The 20,231-nt window shown below is 56.0% G+C and overlaps 1 gene segment (V, D, J or C); it reads left to right on the top strand.

The window, feature by feature from the left end:
- On the top strand, positions 1–4,512 carry LOC113879620. The segment is given in 7 exon segments: positions 1–31; positions 102–407; positions 739–777; positions 915–1,235; positions 1,318–1,638; positions 3,192–3,325; positions 3,492–4,512. Coding segments are annotated over 7 exon segments (1,236 nt in total).
- The last annotated feature ends 15,719 nt before the right edge of the window (positions 4,513–20,231 follow it).

Genomic DNA, 20,231 nt, shown 5'->3' with positions numbered 1-20,231 from the left:
ATGCCGGCCGGTCATCAGACCCTGGAAGCAGGTGGTGGCTGGGCTCGGAGGTGCCCCAGGCCTGGGCACCTGAGGTCCTGCTGGACCCCGCATTCACCCAGCCTCCTCTCTCACAGCCTCCACCACAGCCCCGAAAGTCTACCCTCTGAGTTCTTGCTGCGGGGACAAGTCCAGCTCGGGGGTGACCCTGGGCTGCCTGGTCTCCAGCTACATGCCCGAGCCGGTGACCGTGACCTGGAACTCGGGTGCCCTGAAGAGTGGCGTGCACACCTTCCCGGCCGTCCTTCAGTCCTCCGGGCTGTACTCTCTCAGCAGCATGGTGACCGTGCCCGCCAGCACCTCAGGACAGACCTTCACCTGCAACGTAGCCCACCCGGCCAGCAGCACCAAGGTGGACAAGGCTGTTGGTGAGAAGATGGTCCCCGGGGAGGGTGTCCACACCAGGAGACCAGGGTCAGCCCCACTGCCTGCAGGGGCCCCACCCCCAGGGGTGCTGTGAACCAGGCCCAGTGTGTCAGGGGAGGCCCTGTCTGTCTCTCTCCTGACAGTCTTGCAGGCTTGGGGAGGGGGTTGTCTGGAGTTTCCGCCAGGTCCAGGGTGGCCGCAGGTGGGTCGACGTCCACACGCCTGGACCCACAGAGACGGGCCCTGGGCTCAGACCTGCTAAAACCCGTCCCTGCCCTAAGCCCAGCCCATGGCTTCCTGCCCCTGGTAACCCCCAGTCTGCTCTCTCTGCAGGGGTCTCCAGTGACTGCTCCAAGCCTAATAACCAGCATTGTAAGTCGGGAAACCTTTTCTCCATCCAGCGGATGTGAACAGCACCAGGAGGACTCAGGGTGTGCGGGTGGAGGGGGATGGCTGCCTTGGATGAGTGAGACCCCGATACTAATCTCCTGCCATGTCTCTGCCATCAGGCGTGAGGGAACCATCTGTCTTCATCTTCCCACCGAAACCCAAAGACACCCTGATGATCACAGGAAAGCCTGAGGTCACGTGTGTGGTGGTGAACGTGGGCCACGATAACCCCGAGGTGCAGTTCTCCTGGTTCGTGGACGACGTGGAGGTGCACACGGCCAGGACGAAGCCGAGAGAGGAGCAGTTCAACAGCACGTACCGCGTGGTCAGCGCCCTGCCCATCCAGCACCAGGACTGGACTGGAGGAAAGGAGTTCAAGTGCAAGGTCAACATCAAAGGCCTCTCGGCCCCCATCGTGAGGATCATCTCCAGGAGCAAAGGTGGGCCAGGTGGACGGGACCGGGAGGGCCCCGTGGGCCAATCAGAGTGACCGCTGTGCTAACAGCCTTCCTGTCCCCACAGGGCCGGCCCGGGAGCCACAGGTGTATGTCCTGGACCCACCCAAGGAAGAGCTCAGCAAAAGCACGGTCAGCGTCACCTGCATGGTCATCGGCTTCTACCCAGAAGATGTAGACGTGGAGTGGCAGAGAGACCGGCAGACTGAGTCGGAGGACAAGTACCGCACGACCCCGCCCCAGCTGGACGCCGACAGCTCCTACTTCCTGTACAGCAAGCTCAGGGTGGACAGGAACAGCTGGCAGAGAGGAGACACCTACACGTGTGTGGTGATGCACGAGGCCCTGCACAATCACTACATGCAGAAGTCCACCTCTAAGTCTGCGGGTAAATGAGCCTCACGTCCCTGCACCAGCAAGCCCTCACCCAGCCCACCCTCCCCGGGCTCCAGGTCCAGCCAGGATGCCCTAGCCCCTCCCTGTGTGCATTCCTCCTGGGCCGCCGTGAATAAAGCACCCAGGCCGCCCTGGGACCCTGCAACGCTGTGCTGGTTCTTTCCGAGGTAGAGCCCTGGTGGCCGCCAGGCCTGCGGGGGTGGGCTGAGCCGACTCTGGGCCACTTTGTTCAGCATCTGTGGGGGAGCTGACCCCACTCCGGGCCAGACACACAGTGAGTGGGTCCAGCAGGCCACCTGGGCGCTGCCCGAGGCCACAGAGGGGCTTAGCCAGAGGCGCACCTCCACGGTCCCCTCCAGCCACCACCTGTAGGGCCACACTCTGGACAGGAACGGGGGAAGCCCCCGAGACCCTCAGGGATTGAGGCCCAATGCTTCCCGCCTCTGCTCCAGCCCACGCTGTGGGGCAGGGCCACATCCTTGTCCCCAGGCCCCTGTCCCTGGGTGTCCAGAGTCCTTGTGTCCACTCTGGGCCTGCCTGGAGCCACGCGTGGCCGGGGGGTGGCCCTGCTTCACCCTCAGGCTCCCAAGGTCAGGCCTCACCCTCCCTCGGCCAGGAGGCTCTGCCCAGCTCTCCCTGCCCGGGGCCAAGCCTGTGCACCCGTGGGGAGGTCATCCCTGTGCCTGAAAGGGGTCCAGGCCGAGAGCCCTGAATGTCCAGGGCAGGGACCTAGCTGCTCCGTGCGGACACGGAGCCCAGACCACAGACAACAAGCCCCAGCCCCGCACGCACACGAGACAGCCCACACCAAGCCTCCTCCACACGGACTCAGGTGTCCACCCTCACATGAGCACACTTCACCCCCGGACAAACCCACATTCCTGCACACACTCAGGTCTCGCACTCGGGGACCCATGGGGTGACCCCACGGGCCCAGACCAGAGCTGGGTCTTCTGAGCCCTCCCTGTGGACACCAGCTGGGCCCCACCCTCCAGCGCCCATGGGCTGCTCAGTGGCCCTTTCCCACACTGACCACACTGACCAGGTCAGACATCTGTCCCTCGCCTCCCCTGGGGCACCCACGCCCCTCCCTAGCAGGCTTAGATCCCCACTCAGCCCCTCGTCCCGACACCCTCACCCCTCGGGCACAGCACCCCTCAGGCCCGGTGCTGTCAGCCCTCCCTCCCCGGGGGCAGGGCCCAGGAACGTGTGCTCTCCTGACCCTCCTGGCTCCAGGCCTGGCCCCTAGGGCAGAGGAGGCCCGGAACTGAGCTTCTGTCCTGCGGGGAGGTGGGGTCAGGGCCCCAGCTCAGGGCACAGCTCAGGATGGGAGCAGGACACCACAGGCCAGGCCCAGGCAGTGGCCAGGGCTGGAGGGGTTGGGGCTGGGGCTGGGCCCCAGAGACTGACCTCAGGTGACCCCTGCCTGGCCCATGGGGAGATCACGCCACCTTCCCCCCACCCAGAGGGAGCCCTGCCCTACCCCAGTGACCCTGCCCAGCCCCCCGTGGGCAGACACAGCACTGACCACCCCTCCCTGTGCAGACCTGCTGCTGGAGGAGGAGATCTGTGCGGACGCCCAGGACGGGGAGCTGGACGGGCTCTGGACGACTATCTCCATCTTCATCACACTCTTCCTGCTCAGCGTCTGCTACAGCGCCACCGTGACCCTCTTCAAGGTGGGAGGCCACCCTGCTGGCCCTCGGGCCCCCTCTGTCCCCAGGATCCCCTCAGAGCCCCTCATCAACCATTGACTGTCCCTCACTGTCCACTCGCTGTCCACTCCCTGTCCCTGGGAGCAGCCCGGTGAGATTCAGGCTGCACTCACCCCACTCTCCCCGGCAGGTGAAGTGGATCCTCTCATCCGTGGTGGAGCTGAAGCAGTCGATCACTCCCAACTACAGAAACATGATCGGACAGGGCGCCTAGAGCTCCTGTGGGCCACACCCGGACCACCTCAGACCCGACTGGACCACACCTGTCCACTCGTGACTCTCAGCCTGGGCCAGGTCTGTCCCATTGCCTTATGAACTCACTAATCCTTGAGCTCATGCCCTTCTTGGCCCGTACCTCAGAACTCTGGCATTGTGGCCACCACTGTCTGCCCCAGCCCCCGTCAAAGACCCAAGTGGACAGCAGGTGATTCCCCAACCTGAGCTGATGGACGCCAAGGGCCTCCGCACAGCCTGCAAGACACCACTGCAGCCACATGCCCTACCAAGAATGCACGGGTCCAGGGCTGTCTGCAAAGGGCACCCGCATCTTGTCCAGGCTGGGATCCAGACCCAAGGTCCCTGGAGGAGGCCCCTGTTTCAGATCCTTGGGAATAGCTGTCCTGCTGTCCAAGTTCCTGGGAGGACCACTAACAGTTACTCAGGCCACCTCCACCGAGGACGCTGCTGTGAGCAGGCCTGGGCTGCAGGAGCGCTGGTGGAGGAAGGGGTGACGTCCAGCCAGACGGACCGCCTGGACACGAGCTTGGTGATCGGTTCCCAGTGGACAGAGCTGGAGAGGCTCCCAGAATACAGAATGGCAGGGCAGCCAGTCCATCCGGCGGCCAACAGCCTGACACGTCCCGCAGGAGCTTGGCCTGCACTGAGGGCAGGGGTGAGAGGCGAGACCAGAGACCCACAGAGGCCCAGCCCCAGGCCCCAGGGCCCCACCTCACCTCACAGTACAGACTCTCCCGTCGTTGCAGAAATGTGCATGGGCGTCTCTGGATGGGAGGCGCTGCCCCTAAGACTGGAAGGAAGGACCACAGTCTCAGAGCTTGGGAAGCTTCTTCTGCCTAATGTGGGGGCCTGTTCTTTCTCTTTGCTGTCTCTTTATCTCTTTAATGACAATAAAGCATCTTTACTTCACCTAGCTCACTGGCCAGTCTCCGTATGTTGACACACCTTCTCCCTTTGAGGAGTCCACAGCCTGGCTGCCCCACCCCCACTGGCCCCTGGGCTTCCTGCCCCCACTCACCTGCACTTAGGGTCCCTGGTCCCATCCCTACCTGACCCGTGGGTGCCTGACTCCCACCTGCTACCCACCCCTAGGGCTCCACTCCGCCTCCCAGGCAGAGGCCAGCCTGAAGCCAGGGGAGCCACAGACAAGCGCCCCGTGCTGGGTGGTCAGCACAGGAGGCTGTAACAAACACCGCGGGCGGCTGGACCACGGACGGCGCCGCTCACACCCTGGAGCCTGGGACCCCGGATCCAGGAGCACAGGGCCGGCTCCTGCTGAGGCCTGTCTCCATGGGGTGCAGACGCCGTGTCCTCACGGGGGCACCCCTCTGTGCCTGTCTCTGTCCTCACCTCCTCTTAGAGGGTCTCCAGTCAGACTGGACGAGGGCCCACCCTGGGACCCCAGTTCACCCTCATCACCTCTTCAGAGACGCCACCTCCAGAAGCAGTGATGCTTGAGGTCTGGGGGTCAGGGCTGCAAGACTTGAATTTGGGGGTCACAATTCTGCCCCAAACAGGCGGGTTGATGCCAGAAACCCAGAGCAGGAGGGGACACCAGTGAAGGCGGGCCAGGAGGGGCAGCTGGGGGAGGGGTGTCAAACCCCTGACCTGGTTCAGTGCTCAGGACACAGTCAGTGAGAAGGACCTCAGAGGGCGCTGGGGACACCGTGCTCAGCCTGGCTGCACAGAGGTGATGGCTGTGCCACAGGAAAAGCAGGAGGGGCCCAGGGCTCCAGAGAGGGACCAGGAAGGGTGGCCGCCCGCATGCGATGAGGCCGCTGTGTCCGTCAGCCGGCCTGGGTGCAGGGTGTAGTCAGGACTCCATCCTCACAGACACCAGGGACTGAGGAGACTGGACACTCCCCGAGGGAGGAGGAGGATCGTGCTTAGGGACAGTTCCAAGTGGGGGCCCAGGCCTGGGAGGGTGCTGGCCGTGCTGGGCTCTCTTCGGAGGGCATTTTCGGGGAGTTGGGTCATCATGGGGGCATGCCAGTGTTTGCCCAAGCCTTTCGGGGGAAAGGGAGGTCCTGCCGCTGGACAGCCCAGGCCTGGGCCCAGCAACACCAGCTCCAGACAGAGAGCTGCCATCATGTCAGCATGACCGCATCACCCCAAGGCCCTCGGAGGTGCTGATCCAGGCTCCTGTGGGTAGAGGGACAGACAGAGGACTTCACACATCACTCAGAGGACCAGACGTAAGACTGGGAGCTGGGAGGGGGCCAGCAGGATGGCCACGGGGTGGACACCATGGTCCAGGAAACCATCTAGCCCTGGGGGACCCGGCCAGGCCACATGTACATGAGGCCTCTCTGCCAGCAGGCTCTTGGGGGTCCCCCACACTCTGCTTCTCCCACTCAGTAACCATCTAACCAAGACGCTGACCATCCTATCAGCTGTCCAGCCTGCCCAGCCCTGGGCCCTGCCCCTCACATCCATCCCCAAGACCATCAACAGCCGCTAGCTGGTCCAGCCATCAGGAAGGCTAGGGTAGCCAACTCAAGCACTGGCTCTCTGGCCTCCTAGCTGAACACAACCCCTGGCAAGGCTACCCATGGGCCCCTGGAGAACTGACCCCACCTTCCAGGACTCCCATGCTGACCTCTCAAAAGCCACGCCACAGAGCACCCCTCCTCACACTTTCCCTCTGTCTATTTAAAAGCATTCACAACATAAAAGTCACGAGTTGTGTTTACTTGGGCAGGAATTTTTAGGACTTCAAGCCCGGGGGCAGCACCTCAAGCACACTGAGAGAACTACTATGAGGAGGGGAGGGGAGGAGCCAGCATGTAGAAGTTTGCAACAAAGGGCAGGCAATCTGAATGTCAAAAGGTTACTGTTAATTAAATAAAATCGGAAGCCCAAGCTCAGGGACTTAGCACTTTTCTGTACACCTGAACATACAAGAGTCTGAGTATGCTGACATGGTTCCTTTCATATGCACCTCAGCTATCCTGGGGCCAGCATCCTGCATCTTCACATCCTGAGTTCCCTAGGACTCACCATAGGGAGTGGCTGCAGCCTGCGGGCTTCTAGGAGGCAAGTGCTCTTCTGAGTCCTGAGTGCCCTCAGGGCCACTGGCTCACACTGGAGGGACGCAGTCACTGACGGCTGCGGCAGGCTCATTCACTGATGTGGCAGGAAATACTCCGTTTCTCATGCCAACCTCTGCACATTCCCCATGCCCCCTGAAGCCCAGTGGGGGTGCCTGCCCTTGAGCCACTCCAGCTGTGCCCACATGAGCCTGAGGTCAGCCTCCAGCTGCCTCCTCACCCCAAGAGAGTCCCGGCTCACGCCTGTCACTGTGCCACCTGGTGTGCACGCACCTCCATCTGAGTCTACACACAGAGACACACACACATCTACACACATACACACACACACACGCCCCTCAGTGTGTCATCTGGTGTACACACACCTCCGAGTCTACACACAGAGACACACAGACAACATTAGCGTGTTACCACATGTACACACACCTCCATCTGCATCTACGCACACACACACACAATGTCAGTGTGTTACCACGTGTACACACATTTCCCTCTGCATACACACACACACACACACACACACACACACCTGTCAGTGTATCAACTCCTGTACACACACCTCCACCTTCACTGACACACGCACATCTGTCAGTGTGTCTCCTGTAAACACACCTCCATCTGTGTCTAAGCACACACACAGGAGTCCTGACACACGTCTGTCAGTGTCTCACCTCATGTACACACACCTCCATATGCATCTTACACACACATACACACACACACACACACACCCCTCCACAATGAGACCCCCTGTCCCAGCCTCCTGCCTTATCCCATGGGAATCATCTGAATTCTGAAACCTGATATAGCCTCAGTGGTGTGGTATCCCTGGGGGGCCCAGGCTATAGAGGGGTCAGTGTGAGTGGGACAGGGAAAGAGGAGGTGCATTGGACTGAATGTTTCCCCCCTGTGTTGAAGCCCTCAGCCCTAATGTGATGCCACTCAGAGGTGGGGCTTCGGGAGATGACGTGGTCATGATGGTGGAGCCCTCGGGAAATGGATTGGAGTCCCTGTCAGGACCCCCAGAGCTCTCAGCTCTCCTGTGTCAGGGCACAGCAGGGAGATGCCACCTATGAACCAGGAAGCAGCCCCCACAAAACACTGAGTCTGCCAGCACTGTGACCTTGAACTTCCTGCCCCAAGAACGGTGAGAGCGTGTCTGCCATCCACACGTCTGTGGTGCCCAGTCAGAGCAGCCAGACCCACTGAGACAGGAAACTCCTGGCCAGATGCCCCCACCCCCAGGACCCAGTTGGGTTGGCAGAGCAACACTTGGGCTACTGAGATGGGGGAGGGACCCACCACAGTCAGGGTGTGGGCACACGAGACCCCACACACTTGCTACCAAAGCCCCACCATGAGCTCAGCCTGCGTGGGCGGGCGCAGGGACTGGCCAGGCCAGGGAGTGAGGTTCCTGCGGAGTCCTGGTCCACAGGCTCCTGGCACTGCAGTTGCCAGGGCACCAGGCAGCCCAAAGTCACAGGGTCAGTCAGCCTGTGGGGGAGGGGTGGGGAGAGCAGATGGGCCACCCCCAAGAGGCTCTTACAGGCATCCCCAGATGTGTCTGAACCCCTGACAAGGGAGGGAGCCAGGATGGACACCCATCTGCCCACTGCCCCTGTGGACTCGTCAGACTGCTCTGCAGGCTGGGGTCACTGTGGCCAAGGCCTGCCCAGACCCACCCAGAATGGCCCGGTTGTGGGCTGTGGCTAGGGGCCAGTAAGTGAGGTGTGGGTCACAGCATTAGCATGGCTTCAGGTTGGATGTTAGTGCCCACCACCGCTACCCCCGGGCTCCCTTCAAATGTGGGCTGCAGAGGACAAGCCAGAGGAGAGGCCAAGGGGGACTGTAGAGCTTCCCGGTGGGGAATCAAGCCAGGTGAGGAGCCAACAGCGTCAGAGACACAGACAATCCAGCGCAGTCACAGGACACGGCTGACACACCAGCTCTCAGGCAGCTGGCTTCAGGCTCCTTGAGTGTGTCCTCATCCTGGGGGTACGCTGGTGACCGTCCCCACGGTTCACCATGCACCCCCCATGGCTCTGTCCCTCAGTACGACGGTGCTCCCCTCCCACCGGCCTTGCCTCGGCTGCAGGAGCATGCATGGCAGCATCCACACCTGCTCCGTCCCTCCACCCTGACAATGGCAAGTTTCAGAAACACCTGCTCCTTTGGCCTGGATCCCAGAACTGAGAAGCCCAGACAGCCTGGAAGAGACACGGCCGCAAAAGAGAAATATGGCCTGACACCGCAGCCTGTTCACCTGGGGCTGGTACCATGGCATCCTGGTGAGAGCTGGCGACACAGTCATCCTCAGACACCACTGCGCAACGTGAGCTCAGCAACGAGTATAAACGTAATAACACGTCTGATGTGTGCAGAGTCCTGACTGTTCCAGAGTTTTCAGAGACTATTGTCAAGAGAAACAGAACCAACAGGACAAAGATGACGCATGCACTGCATATATGCATACAATACAGCTACACGTGTATACATGCACAACTAGGGACAGCTGTAAATACAGCGGAGGATGGATCCAGACGTAGGTGACACACGCACATCGGCATACAGAGACCACAAGCTTTCTTACAAAGAGCTGGCTCTCTGCTAGCACGGGGCTGGCAGGCAGGGCTCACACACGCGGGGCGGGCCAGTGGGCTGGAGGCTCAGCCAGGAGAGACCTGCTGCTGTCTTGAGGAAGAACTCCTTCCCCCCAAGGAAGCCTCAGTTCTGTTTCCAGATCCTTCACTGGTCGGATGAGGCTTGCCCACGTAGCAGAGGGTCAGCTCCTCTACTCGAAGCCCTTTGGTTGTAGGCAAGTACAAAATACCTTCACAGCAACACCCAGACTAGTGTTGGAGTGAATGGGCCCACTGAGTGGGCATATGGGACTGACGCTCACAAGGGCCTCACCTCCCTTTGTGCCCATGACACCCCATGAGGCCGGGTCACTGCCACCACCTTACCACTGAAGAAAGCAAGTGCCTGCAGCCCCTGCCCGTGGGAACCCCCTGCCTCTGGCGGGAGGGAGGTGCCAGGGCTTCATCTATGTCTTCTGAGCCCAAAGCTCCTGTTGTCTCCACTGTCCAGGCTGCCTCTGACAGAGACCCTGGGAGGCCCTCCTGGTCAGTTTCCTGCCCTCAGGACAGGCTGCCTGAGGGCATCCATCCAGCCGGGAGGCTTTCAGAGAGAAAGAAGCCCTGGGAGGTCTGTGCAGGTACGTCCGTTTATCTGCTGGACAGCTCCTCACCAGAGGGCAACTCTGCCATCAAGCCAGCCACCGAGTGTCCCTGATGAATGACACAGGCGTGGCCTCTGACCTCAGGAAAGACAAAGCAGGGCAAAGGCAGGTGCCGAGTGAGTCGTCCCACAAGCAGTGATGTGAGGGCTGCCACAACCAGGGCTATGAATGGGGAGCTGGGGCAGGAGGCCCTACAGCGGGGAAACAGCCCCTTCTGCGGGGTCAGGGCAAGCTTCCCGGGGCACTCCCTGAAGCAGAGCCCCAGGGCAATGGTGTGGCTGCCTTGGGTCTGCTTGTCAACGCCTGGTCTCCCGCCCTCCAGGCCACAGGACTTCCTGGACTCGGGCTGCGTGAGGCCGCGTGGGAGCACATGGCAGTGACCTGCTGAAAAGCAGGTTTCGAAACACAATCTGAGGACGAGCACACACGCAAAGGACACTCCTCACAGTGCAACTCACTCACTAGTGGGCCACACCCAGTGCAAAGGAGAGTTCAAAGTGTCACATGCATACAGTTGAATCAAGGGTGCAGAAATGAGTTCATAGGGACGTGCTTGGTGATCCAGGGGTTAAGATTCTGCCTTGCAATGCAGGGGACACAGGTTAGCTCCTTGGCTGGGGAACTAAGAGCACACATGCCATGGGGCAACTTTGCCCACACACCACAACTGCTGAGCCCGCATGCCACAATGAAAGATCCCACGCCAAGACGAAGAACAACACAGCCAAACAAATGAATGCCTTCTGGAGGGGCTTTCCTCACAGCTCAGTAGTAAAGACTCCGCCTGCTCCTGCAGGAGATGCAAGTTCCCTCCCTGATCCAGGAAGATCCCACTGCCCCAGACAACTAAGCCGGGAGCCACAACTATCAAGCCTGCTCTCTGGAGCCCAGGAGCCACGCCTACTGAAGCCCACACACCCCAGAGCCTGCGCTGCACAAGAGAAGCCTCCGCAGCGAGAAGCCTGCGCACTGCCTCGAGGAAGTAGCACCCGCTCACCACAACAGCAGAGGCCAAGCACAGCCAAAGTTAAATAAATAAAGTGTTTTAAAAGAAATGAGTTTATAAATGAGAGGCAGGGAAGAAACAATTGTCCTTCCAAAACAGAGAATTTGCATTGCCATCAATTATCCATGGCTTATGGAGTTATGAAGTAGCTCAAAGACAGTGAAGATCGTAGAGCCCTCTAGGATCAGACAACCCTGAAGGGCATTCAAGACAGCACCTTGTTTTCCACAGAAAATACAAGAAGTAGCCTTTGGACCCACTGCCAAGACTTTCACAGTTTCTCCTACTAACATATACAACAGAAACAGATCCAGAATGTAGAGAGAGCTCCTGCAAACCAATCAGAAAAATCAAACAGTTTGGCAGAGAAGTGGTAAAGAGAATTAAACAGATGTTTCACAAAAGATGTCCAAACAGCCCTCAAACGTTTGAAAGGAAACATGCTTGTTACCAGGGAAATGAAAGTGAAAAACCACATCAGAGAAAGTAGTTCTGATTCCAGCACAGGTGGGGCAGCCTGGCCCAGACTAACCCTTTGCAAATAATAATTATAAGCCGTGGGAGGAAAAAAAAAAAACTACCTAAAAAAGGATCTGAAGGCACTGGGGAATGCCCAAAAGACACTGGAGACCCTTTGAAATGTTAGTCTGAGAAGGTACCTGTGGCCAGGCGCCGGGTGTAGCTAGGACACGAGCAGGAACTGCAGTCGGCACGAGCATTGCATCACAGGACGCAGGGCTGCATGCAAGGGCAGCTGGGACTTAAGCAGACAGGTCCAGAAAAGGACAGAGCCACAGAAGGGAGCCCCCAAGTGCCGCATGCGCACTCTGCACGGACCCTCAACTGCCCCTTCCCTGGGACCCCCAAGTGCCGCATGCGCACTCTGCACGGACCCTCAACTGCCCCCTTCCCTGTGCATGTGTAGGGAAAACTCCAAAGGGCCTGGGAGAGGCACCAACAGGAGGTCAGAAGAACTGAGGCGACCTGAGCTACCACCAGATACAGGAATGGTGTCACAGCAGACAGACTGGAGCCAACTGCCTCCCAACAGAAAATCAATCCTTGTCTGAGGAAGAGCACACAACCCATCGCCTTTCTTACATTTAATCTGCAACACCCAGCACACACTCAAAAATCACTACTTGTGCAAAGAAAAAAGAAAATGTGACCCACAGTCAAAATACAAGGTTGTCAATGGAGTAGATAATCTCTACAGAAAATTTTTAAACTATTTACAAGAACCAAATAAAAATTCTAGAACTAGAACTACAATTCTGAATTTTTTAAGTTACTTGATGAGCTTAACAGCAGATTGAAGAAGCTAAAAGAAAGGTCAGAAAACTGCATTTCAATATAGAGATATTCTATATTTATTCTAGATATTCTAATGTGTTACATATGTAAAATACATTTTAAATAATATATAGATACACATTAAATCTGTGTTTTATATATCAATAAAATGTTTTTAATCCAATTCAAAGAACACAGAGAAAAATATTGGAGAAAATAAAGAAAAGAGACTCAATGTCCTGCAGGACACTACAAAACACTTGGAAATACGTAAAACCAGAGTCCTAGAAAGGGACGAGAAATAGAATGGGGCAGAAAAAGTCTTTGAAGAGATAAAAGCCGAAAGTTCCCAATGTGGCCAAAAGATCAATTCACAGATTTAGGAAGCTCAGCCAGTTCCTAACAGTAAGTAGGATATGATACACCGTGTGGAGGCATATTGCAGAAACTGATGAGAGCAAAGGTAAAGAGGACGCCTGGAGAGCAGTCAGAGAGCTGACACAAATGCGCAGTGAGCACACCACACCTGGCCTCTCAGAGGGAAAAGCAGTGCCCAGGAAACAGTAGAACGGGGAGTTTCTGCCAGAGCTCTATATCCAGAGAAAATATCATCCCAAAGTGAGTATGAACATATAACAGACATTTACAGACACACAAAGCCTGAGGGAGTGCATTTCCAAGAGACCTGCAGTAAAGGAAAGGCTAACAGAGCACCTTGTGCTAAAAGGAAATGACACCAACTGAAGACTCAGATCTACAGGATGGAAAAAGGAGCTGCAGAGACAGTAAATATGCAAGTGCAAAAATTATCTTTCTTCTCTTAGTTTCTTGAAAAGATAATTGATTGTTTAAAAATTACCAACAGTATGTTGCGGGGGTTCTAATATGTATGGATGCAATGTACATGATAATAGCGCAAAGGATGAGTTCATAAATGAAACGAAAGGTTTCAGAGTTCTAATGACCTATGTGAGGTAGCAAAATATTTAACCTAAGTTCATCGTGGTGACTTCAGGATGCACATTATAATCATGAAAGCCATAATGCAAAGAGACTCATCTAAAAAGTCGACAGGGGAATTAGAATGGAATGCTAAGAAGTACTTATTAACCCACAAGAATGTAGGAAAGAAGGAATAAAGCTATAGGGAACACATTTGACAGACAAACTTTAGAGGCATTCCCACAAGATTGGAGATGTGTAGTGCGAATCCCTAATAATGTACTTTCACAGCCTTGAGAGATCCCACAGAAATAGAATCTGGAAAAACAGCATATATTAAGAAACTGCATTAATGATTAACTTTCAAACCCCAAGGCCAGACCCAGAAGGGAGTATGACTGGGATCATGAAAACATGGACCTTGGAACACTGGGTCGGCGCCAGGCGTGAACGCTGCCTATGAACTTGCTAACTGTTCCTGAGACTAGACCAGAAGAGAATGGCCTAGGGTATAAACAAGGAGATCTGGACTATGTCAGTGTCGTCCGGGACATTTAGCAGTACATGATTAACACTGCGTGTGTCTTGAGAAAGATGAGACCTGGGAAAGTCTTGCAGTCTGCAATTAGGAATAAAAGCTGGACTCGGAGTGCTCTACATGCCAGTCCAATAGAGGCTGCAGGTCCCCGACCCATTGCACCAGGTTTCGTGTTCTGTCTGCATCCTCGTCACTCGCCCCTGGACCATTGCGGCAACAGAGAGGAAGCAAGTATGCCTGTCCCTTCTGTCATGCTATGTTGCGGTGCTTTTCACACATGTGACCTGACTATTTGTGGACTGTGAAATCAAATCAGAGAGTTACCTTTTTAATAAAGAAAGAATAAAAAGCCTTTATATGGTTTAATAATAAAAGTTTTTAAATAAAAAACCTTTAATAAAAAACCTTTTCTAACAAATAAAAAAATGAGAAAAATCTATGCATTGTATATAACAAGACTAAATATTTTCATGAAACTTTTGTTTCAGTTACATAAATAAATATACGTAATATGTGTTATATATAAACAATAGTGGGCTTCTCTGGTGACTCAAACAGTAAAGAAGCTAGCTGCAATGCGGGAGACCCAGGTTCAATCCCTGGGTGGGGAAGATCCCCTGGAGAAGGAAATGGCAACCCACTCCAGTATTATTGCCTGGAGAATTCCACGGACAGAGGAACCTGGCAGGCTACAGCCAACAGGGCTGCAAAGAGTTGGACACAACTGAGCAACTAAGACTCTCACTATTCTTTCATAAATAATGTACGCATATGAACGAAATTATAATGTAAAACAAGGACTGTTTTAGAGTTATAATACAGTTATAATACAGTTTTACTGTTATAATGTCAAAACAGTTTGAAAGATGATCATTTAATAGATTATTGGAGGTCCTGGCCGATGGAATGTGACAAGGAAAAAGAAACAGGGCTGTTACAATTGAAAGGAAAGATGTGAAATGGGTATTATTTGCAGATGATATGATCATTTCCAAGGAAAAGCCAACACAATCAGCAAACTGTTAGAACTAACAAGAAAACCAGCACAATTTCTATGCAAGACCAATTTACCAAAAGTAGTCGTGTTCTTCCGTGTCAGCAAAACCTATTAGAAACTGCAATAGAAAAGACAGCACAAGCAACAGCAGTACAAAGAATAACCTGGAAAAGAATGTCCCAGGCCTTTGGAGAAAAAAAAAAACAAATTCCATTCAAGGGCATAAAAGAAATCTGAATGGCTGGAGAGATACACTAGTCAAGAAAGGGATGGCTTATTAAAGTATCATTTGTTTCCCAGACTAAGAGATACAGTGTATGCCAAATCAAAATCCCAGCTGCATTGGTTGGTTGGTTGGTTGGTTGGTTGGTTGTTGAGATCCATTTACAGCTTAGACCATTTTGAAAAATAAAGCAAAGAATGAAGGGTTTTGGGGAGACTGTCCCCCTCGGTGTTAACACATCCCCTAACCATCACTGAAAAGGGTGGTCTCATGCACAAATCAGCAGGCCCAAGGATTGGAGAGCACTCAGAACAGCCTGGTCGCTCCTAGGAGCTTGGACTACAGTGAGCACGGCACTGTCAGGCAGCAGGAAAGCTTCTGAGGTGAGCGGGGAAACTGGCTTCTTCCATGGAGAAATTCAACCTGCGTTTCTACTCCGCAGCAGTTGCGAGGTGAGTGGGTGGGGGGGAGCCTGCTGGAATCCAACACTTACATCAGAAAGGCCAACTTTAAAGCTGAAAGAAAGGGACTGGCCGAGGCTGGCAAAGAAGAGCATCTCCCTGGTGCCATGTGCGTCCTCCCAGAACTCCAGAATGTGACCTTGTCTGGGCATGAGGTCTCTGCAAATGTCATTTGCTTAAGGCCCTTGAGATTAGGTCACACTAGATTTCAGAGGCATGGTAAGTCCAATGACTTAAAACAGGAGGAGCTGATACACAGGGCAGATGACCATGTGAAGATGGAGGCAAAGACTGGTCGCCACCAGGCACTGAGAGAGGCAGGAGGGCTGCTCCCCTGGAGCCTTCTGGAGAGTTCAGACTCCCAGAATGTGAGGGTCCATTTCTTTGGTTTTAAGCCACCAACTATGTGGCCTTTGCTATGGCAGGCCCAGGAAGCCCACACAGCAGCCCCGAATGTGCAGGCTGGAGGGTAAATAACCAATGAATCCATCATGTGGAAATCAAGAATTTCTGTTCAATGAACAGGATTCAATAAGCAGCATTAACAGCCAAGGGATGAACCAGGAGAAGCTTATCACAAGTTGAAAGCTAGCAAGGGGGAACTTTGCTGCTGGTCCACCAGTTAAGACTCCATGCTCCCAATTCAGCGGGACTGGGTTCGATCCCTGGTCAGAGAACTAGCTTCCACATGCCACAGCTAAAGATCTCGTGTGCCACAGCTAAGACCCAGCACAGCCAAATGAACATACATGCTGGCTGGGCACCAAGGCCTCTGCCCTGAGTGCCCGAAGCAGGAGAGAATGAGCAAAGTGGTGCCGGGGTGGGCCCAGGCGGACAGGCCAAGCCCCAGACCCACTCACACAGTGAAGGCTGCAGGGCCTGACACCACCTGGCAGGAGGCTCCCCGGTGGGGCTCTGCCCTCCCTGTGGTTTCTCTGAGAACCCTGGGTCTTTCCAGGGAACTCGGTGTTCTCCCATCCACCTCCCATGCACCATCTGTCCCTGGGGCCAAGGGGGGAGGGGTGGCACAGACCAGGACAATCTGTTCTGGGGTCCTCGGGGCCCCAACTCTGTGCACTGGGTCCACCCCCAGGCATCCAGCTCTCCCTCTGGGGTCTTTGGCCCTCCAAGGGGACCAGGCCTGACAAGGCCTCTGGCATGCGGACCTCCAGCCCAGGACGTCTTGGGTCCAAGAGACAGGGTCCTGCAGCCCAGGTCCACAACACAGAGGCAAGGCCGACACTCAGCCATCACTGGCTGAGCCACATTGGTGAGCATCTGCGGGGGACCAGCTGCCCCACAGGTCCAAGGTCATGCTGTCCTCACACCCTGGATGGACAATGGCAGCCCAGGTGGCACGGTCCACCCCAGGCTCCAGGGAAGCTCGTGTCCAGCCTTCCCCAGGCCCTCACTGGCCTGATGGGAACCTGGCCGCAGGACAGTGATAGGGCAGCGGGCACACAGACAGAGGATGAGCCTGCGGGCGGGCGGGCTGTCGCTCCCCTACCTACATCCAGCTGGACTCATGGCCCCGCACACACAGCCAAGGCCACCCCAGTGGGCCAGACCCCAGCCTGCTCCTCCTGCCAGTGTGCCCTCGGGTAGCCCCAGGATCCACCGCAGGCTCTGAGGCCACCAGGCCTCGACCTCTCCCTGGCAGGGTGGCCTCAGGGACAGTGGTGGTTGTTCCCGTTGCCCTGTCCCTTCCTGGCCATCACACGACCACAGTGCACGCCAAGGGCTTACCAAGGCAGCTCGTGGCATTGAGGAGAGAGGCCATGACCCAGCAGCAGAGGCTGGGGGGTGAGGCCACAGAGAGGAGCCTGGCCTGGGACCTGCCATCACTCTGTCAACTTCCCAAGAACAGAGAGAGAAGGGAAGTTCCAGGGCTGCTGAGGCCTCCGGGGGTTCCCACCCCATTTTTAGCAAGAGCAGTGAGGCAGAGCTCCCCCAATCCCCGCCCAGGCCCTACCATCTGGATGTAAAAATAACAGCAATGGGTATTAACGATTCACCTCACCCGGGAGCCTATCCAGGGATCCTGCAGATGGCCACCACTGGCCAGACGGGCCACATCAGCCATAGACACATGACGGAGGACCCAGCACCTCGGGCGTCCCAGTTCCTGGAGCCGCCCAGACCCTGCTGGGAGAAGATACCTGAACTGCCTGCCATGGGAACACAGCCTGCAGGTCACTGCTTGTCTCTCCACTGTCCACTCCCCACATGGGGACACGGGAAAGGGAGAAAATGCTCGGAGCTGACCTGGAGGAGACAAAGGGGTCAAGATTCTCAGACAGGTCAGGGCCAGGGCAGGGACCACACACAGGGCCTGGAAAGTGGGCTGAGCATGGATCTGCCCACAGCCAGCCAGGACAGTGGCGGCCAGCCCAGGGTCAGGGGAGAAAGCTGCAGGGGTCAGTCTACATGCCAGCCAACACAGCAAGAGTGCTGCACCCATATCATCTGGCCTGAGCCACCCTGACTCAGGTAGGCCAGGCAAGGCTCCTCTGGGCCAAGTGTGGCTTAGTGGACGGAGCTATGAGGAGGGAGACGAACCATCCCAGCCTCAGCTGGGCCTCACTGGCCATATGGGCTGTCTTCAGCCACGTGGGACTGTGCACTGAGCTGAAGTGAGCTGGGCTGCTTGGAGTCAAGGTGATTTGGCATTAAACTGGGTGGACTGAGCCAGGTGGCTTGGAGAGATGCCATCCTCAGGGGGCCAGGGTAGCCTGTCTTGGCTGTCCTAGACCAGGCTGGTCCAGCTGAGCAGAGCTCAGTAGTCAACTGTCCTGGGTTGGCTGAACCAGGCTGTGCTAAGCTGAACTAGGTGGACATGGACTTGACTGGACTCGGCTGGATTGAGGTGGGCTGAGTCAGAAGAAACTGGGCTCAGCTGAGTACAGCCAAACTAGAATGGCTAGATTGGATAAAATGGCAACCCAAACCTATCTGGGCTGGATGGGCTGGGCTGGGCTAGAATTTTCTCTAGTGAGCTTGCCTACCCTGGAGGGGTGGGGCTGAGTGGGGATTGGCTGAGTTGAGCTGTATCAAACTGGGTTGAGCTAGGTTGAGCTGCACTGTGCTGGGCTGAACAGGGCTGAACTGGGCTGACCTGGGTTTAGCTGGGCTGAACTGGGCTGAGCTGGGCTGAAAAGGGTTGAGTTGGGCTGAACTAGGCTAAGCTGAGTTGAATAGGGTTGATCTGGGCTTAACTGGGCTGAACTGGGTTGAAGTTGGCTGAATTGGGCTGAACTGGGTTGAGCTTGGTTGAACTGGCTTGAACAGGGCTGAACTAGGCTGAACCGGGCTGAGCTGAGCTGAACAGGGCTGAGCTGGGCTGAACTGGATTGAACTGGCTTGAACAGAGCTGAACTAGGCTGAGCAGGGCTGAACCGGGTTGAGCTGGGCTGAAAGGGTTGAGCTGGGCTGAACTGGCTTGAACTGGCTTGAATAGGGCTAAACTAGGCTGAGCAGGGCTGAACCGGGTTGAGCTGGGCTGAAAGGGTTGAGCTGGGCTGAACTGGCTTGAACTGGCTTGAACAGAGCTGAACTAGGCTGAGCAGGGCTGAACCGGGTTGAGCTGGGCTGAAAGGGTTGAGCTGGGCTGAACTGGCTTGAACTGGCTTGAACAGAGCTGAACTAGGCTGGGCGGGACTGAACCGGGTTTAGCTGGGCTGAAAAGGGTTGAGCTGGGCTGAACTGGGTTGAACTGGCTTGAATAGGGCTAAACTAGGCTGAGCAGGGCTGAACCGGGCTGAGCTGGGCTGAACTGGGCTGAGCTGGACTGAACTGGGTTGAGCTTGTTTGAACTGGCTTGAACAGGGCTGAACTAAGCTGAGCGGGGCTGAACCAGGCTGAGCTGGGCTGAACAGGGCTGGGCTGAGCTGAGCGTTTAGCTCAAGCTGAGCTGGGTTGAACTGGGTTGAGCTGAGCTGAATAGAGCTGACCTAGGATGAACAGGGCTGAATAAGGCTGAGGAAGGCTGAACTAGGCTGAGCCAAGCTGAACAGACTGAGCTGGGATGACCTGGCCTGAGCTGCGCTGGTCTAAACTGACTGAACTGGACTGAACTGTGCTGAGCTGGGCTTGGTTGAGTTGCACTCGGCTTGACTGAGTTGAGCTGGGCTGACCTGAGCTAAGCTGAGCTGGGCTGAACTGAGCTTAGCTGGATTGAGCTGGGCTGAACTTGGCTAAGCTGGGCTGAGCTGAACTGAACTGGGCTAAGTCGGGCTTATCTGGGCTGAACTGGGCTGAATAGGGCTGAGTTGAACTGAACTGAGTTGAGCTGGGCTTAGCTGGGCTGAACTAGACTGAGTTGGGCTTATCTGAGCTAAACTGAGCTGAACAGGGCTGAACTGGGATGAACAGGGCTGAGCTGGGGTGAACATGGCTGAGCTGGGCTTGGTTGAGTTGAGTTGAGCTGAGCTGAGCTGGGCTGAAATGGCCTGAACGGGGCTGAACTGGACTGAGTTGAGCTGAGCTGGGCTGAACTGGGCTGCGCTGAGCTGAACTGGGCTGAACAGGAATCAACAGGGCTTAGCTGGGCTGAAATGGGTTGCGCTGGGCTGAACTGGACTGAGTTAAGCTGGGCTGAAATGGGATGAACAGGGTTGAATTGGGCTGAACTGGGCTGAACAGGGCTGAATAGGCTGAGCTGAATGAACTGGGCTGAGCCTGAGGCGGGGGTCTGCAGAGGGGGCTGAGGAAGGCCTTGAGGGGTCTTAATCCTCTCTCGATGGGGCTGTAGTTGGAATTCCCTGGGGGTCCACAGGCAGAGAACCAGGGGGCCTGGGCTGTTCAGGGGAAGAATGGGGTGGAGGGGCAGCCGTGATGGAACAGCTCAGGGACCTGAAGGGCTAATCCACTGGCCACAGGGAGC

The sequence above is a fragment of the Bos indicus x Bos taurus genome, chromosome 21, assembly GCF_003369695.1.
Source record: "Bos indicus x Bos taurus breed Angus x Brahman F1 hybrid chromosome 21, Bos_hybrid_MaternalHap_v2.0, whole genome shotgun sequence".
Taxonomy (NCBI): domain Eukaryota; kingdom Metazoa; phylum Chordata; class Mammalia; order Artiodactyla; family Bovidae; genus Bos; species Bos indicus x Bos taurus.
The sequence above is the reverse complement of the archived record's forward strand: the minus strand, read 5'-3'. Positions and strand labels throughout refer to the sequence as shown.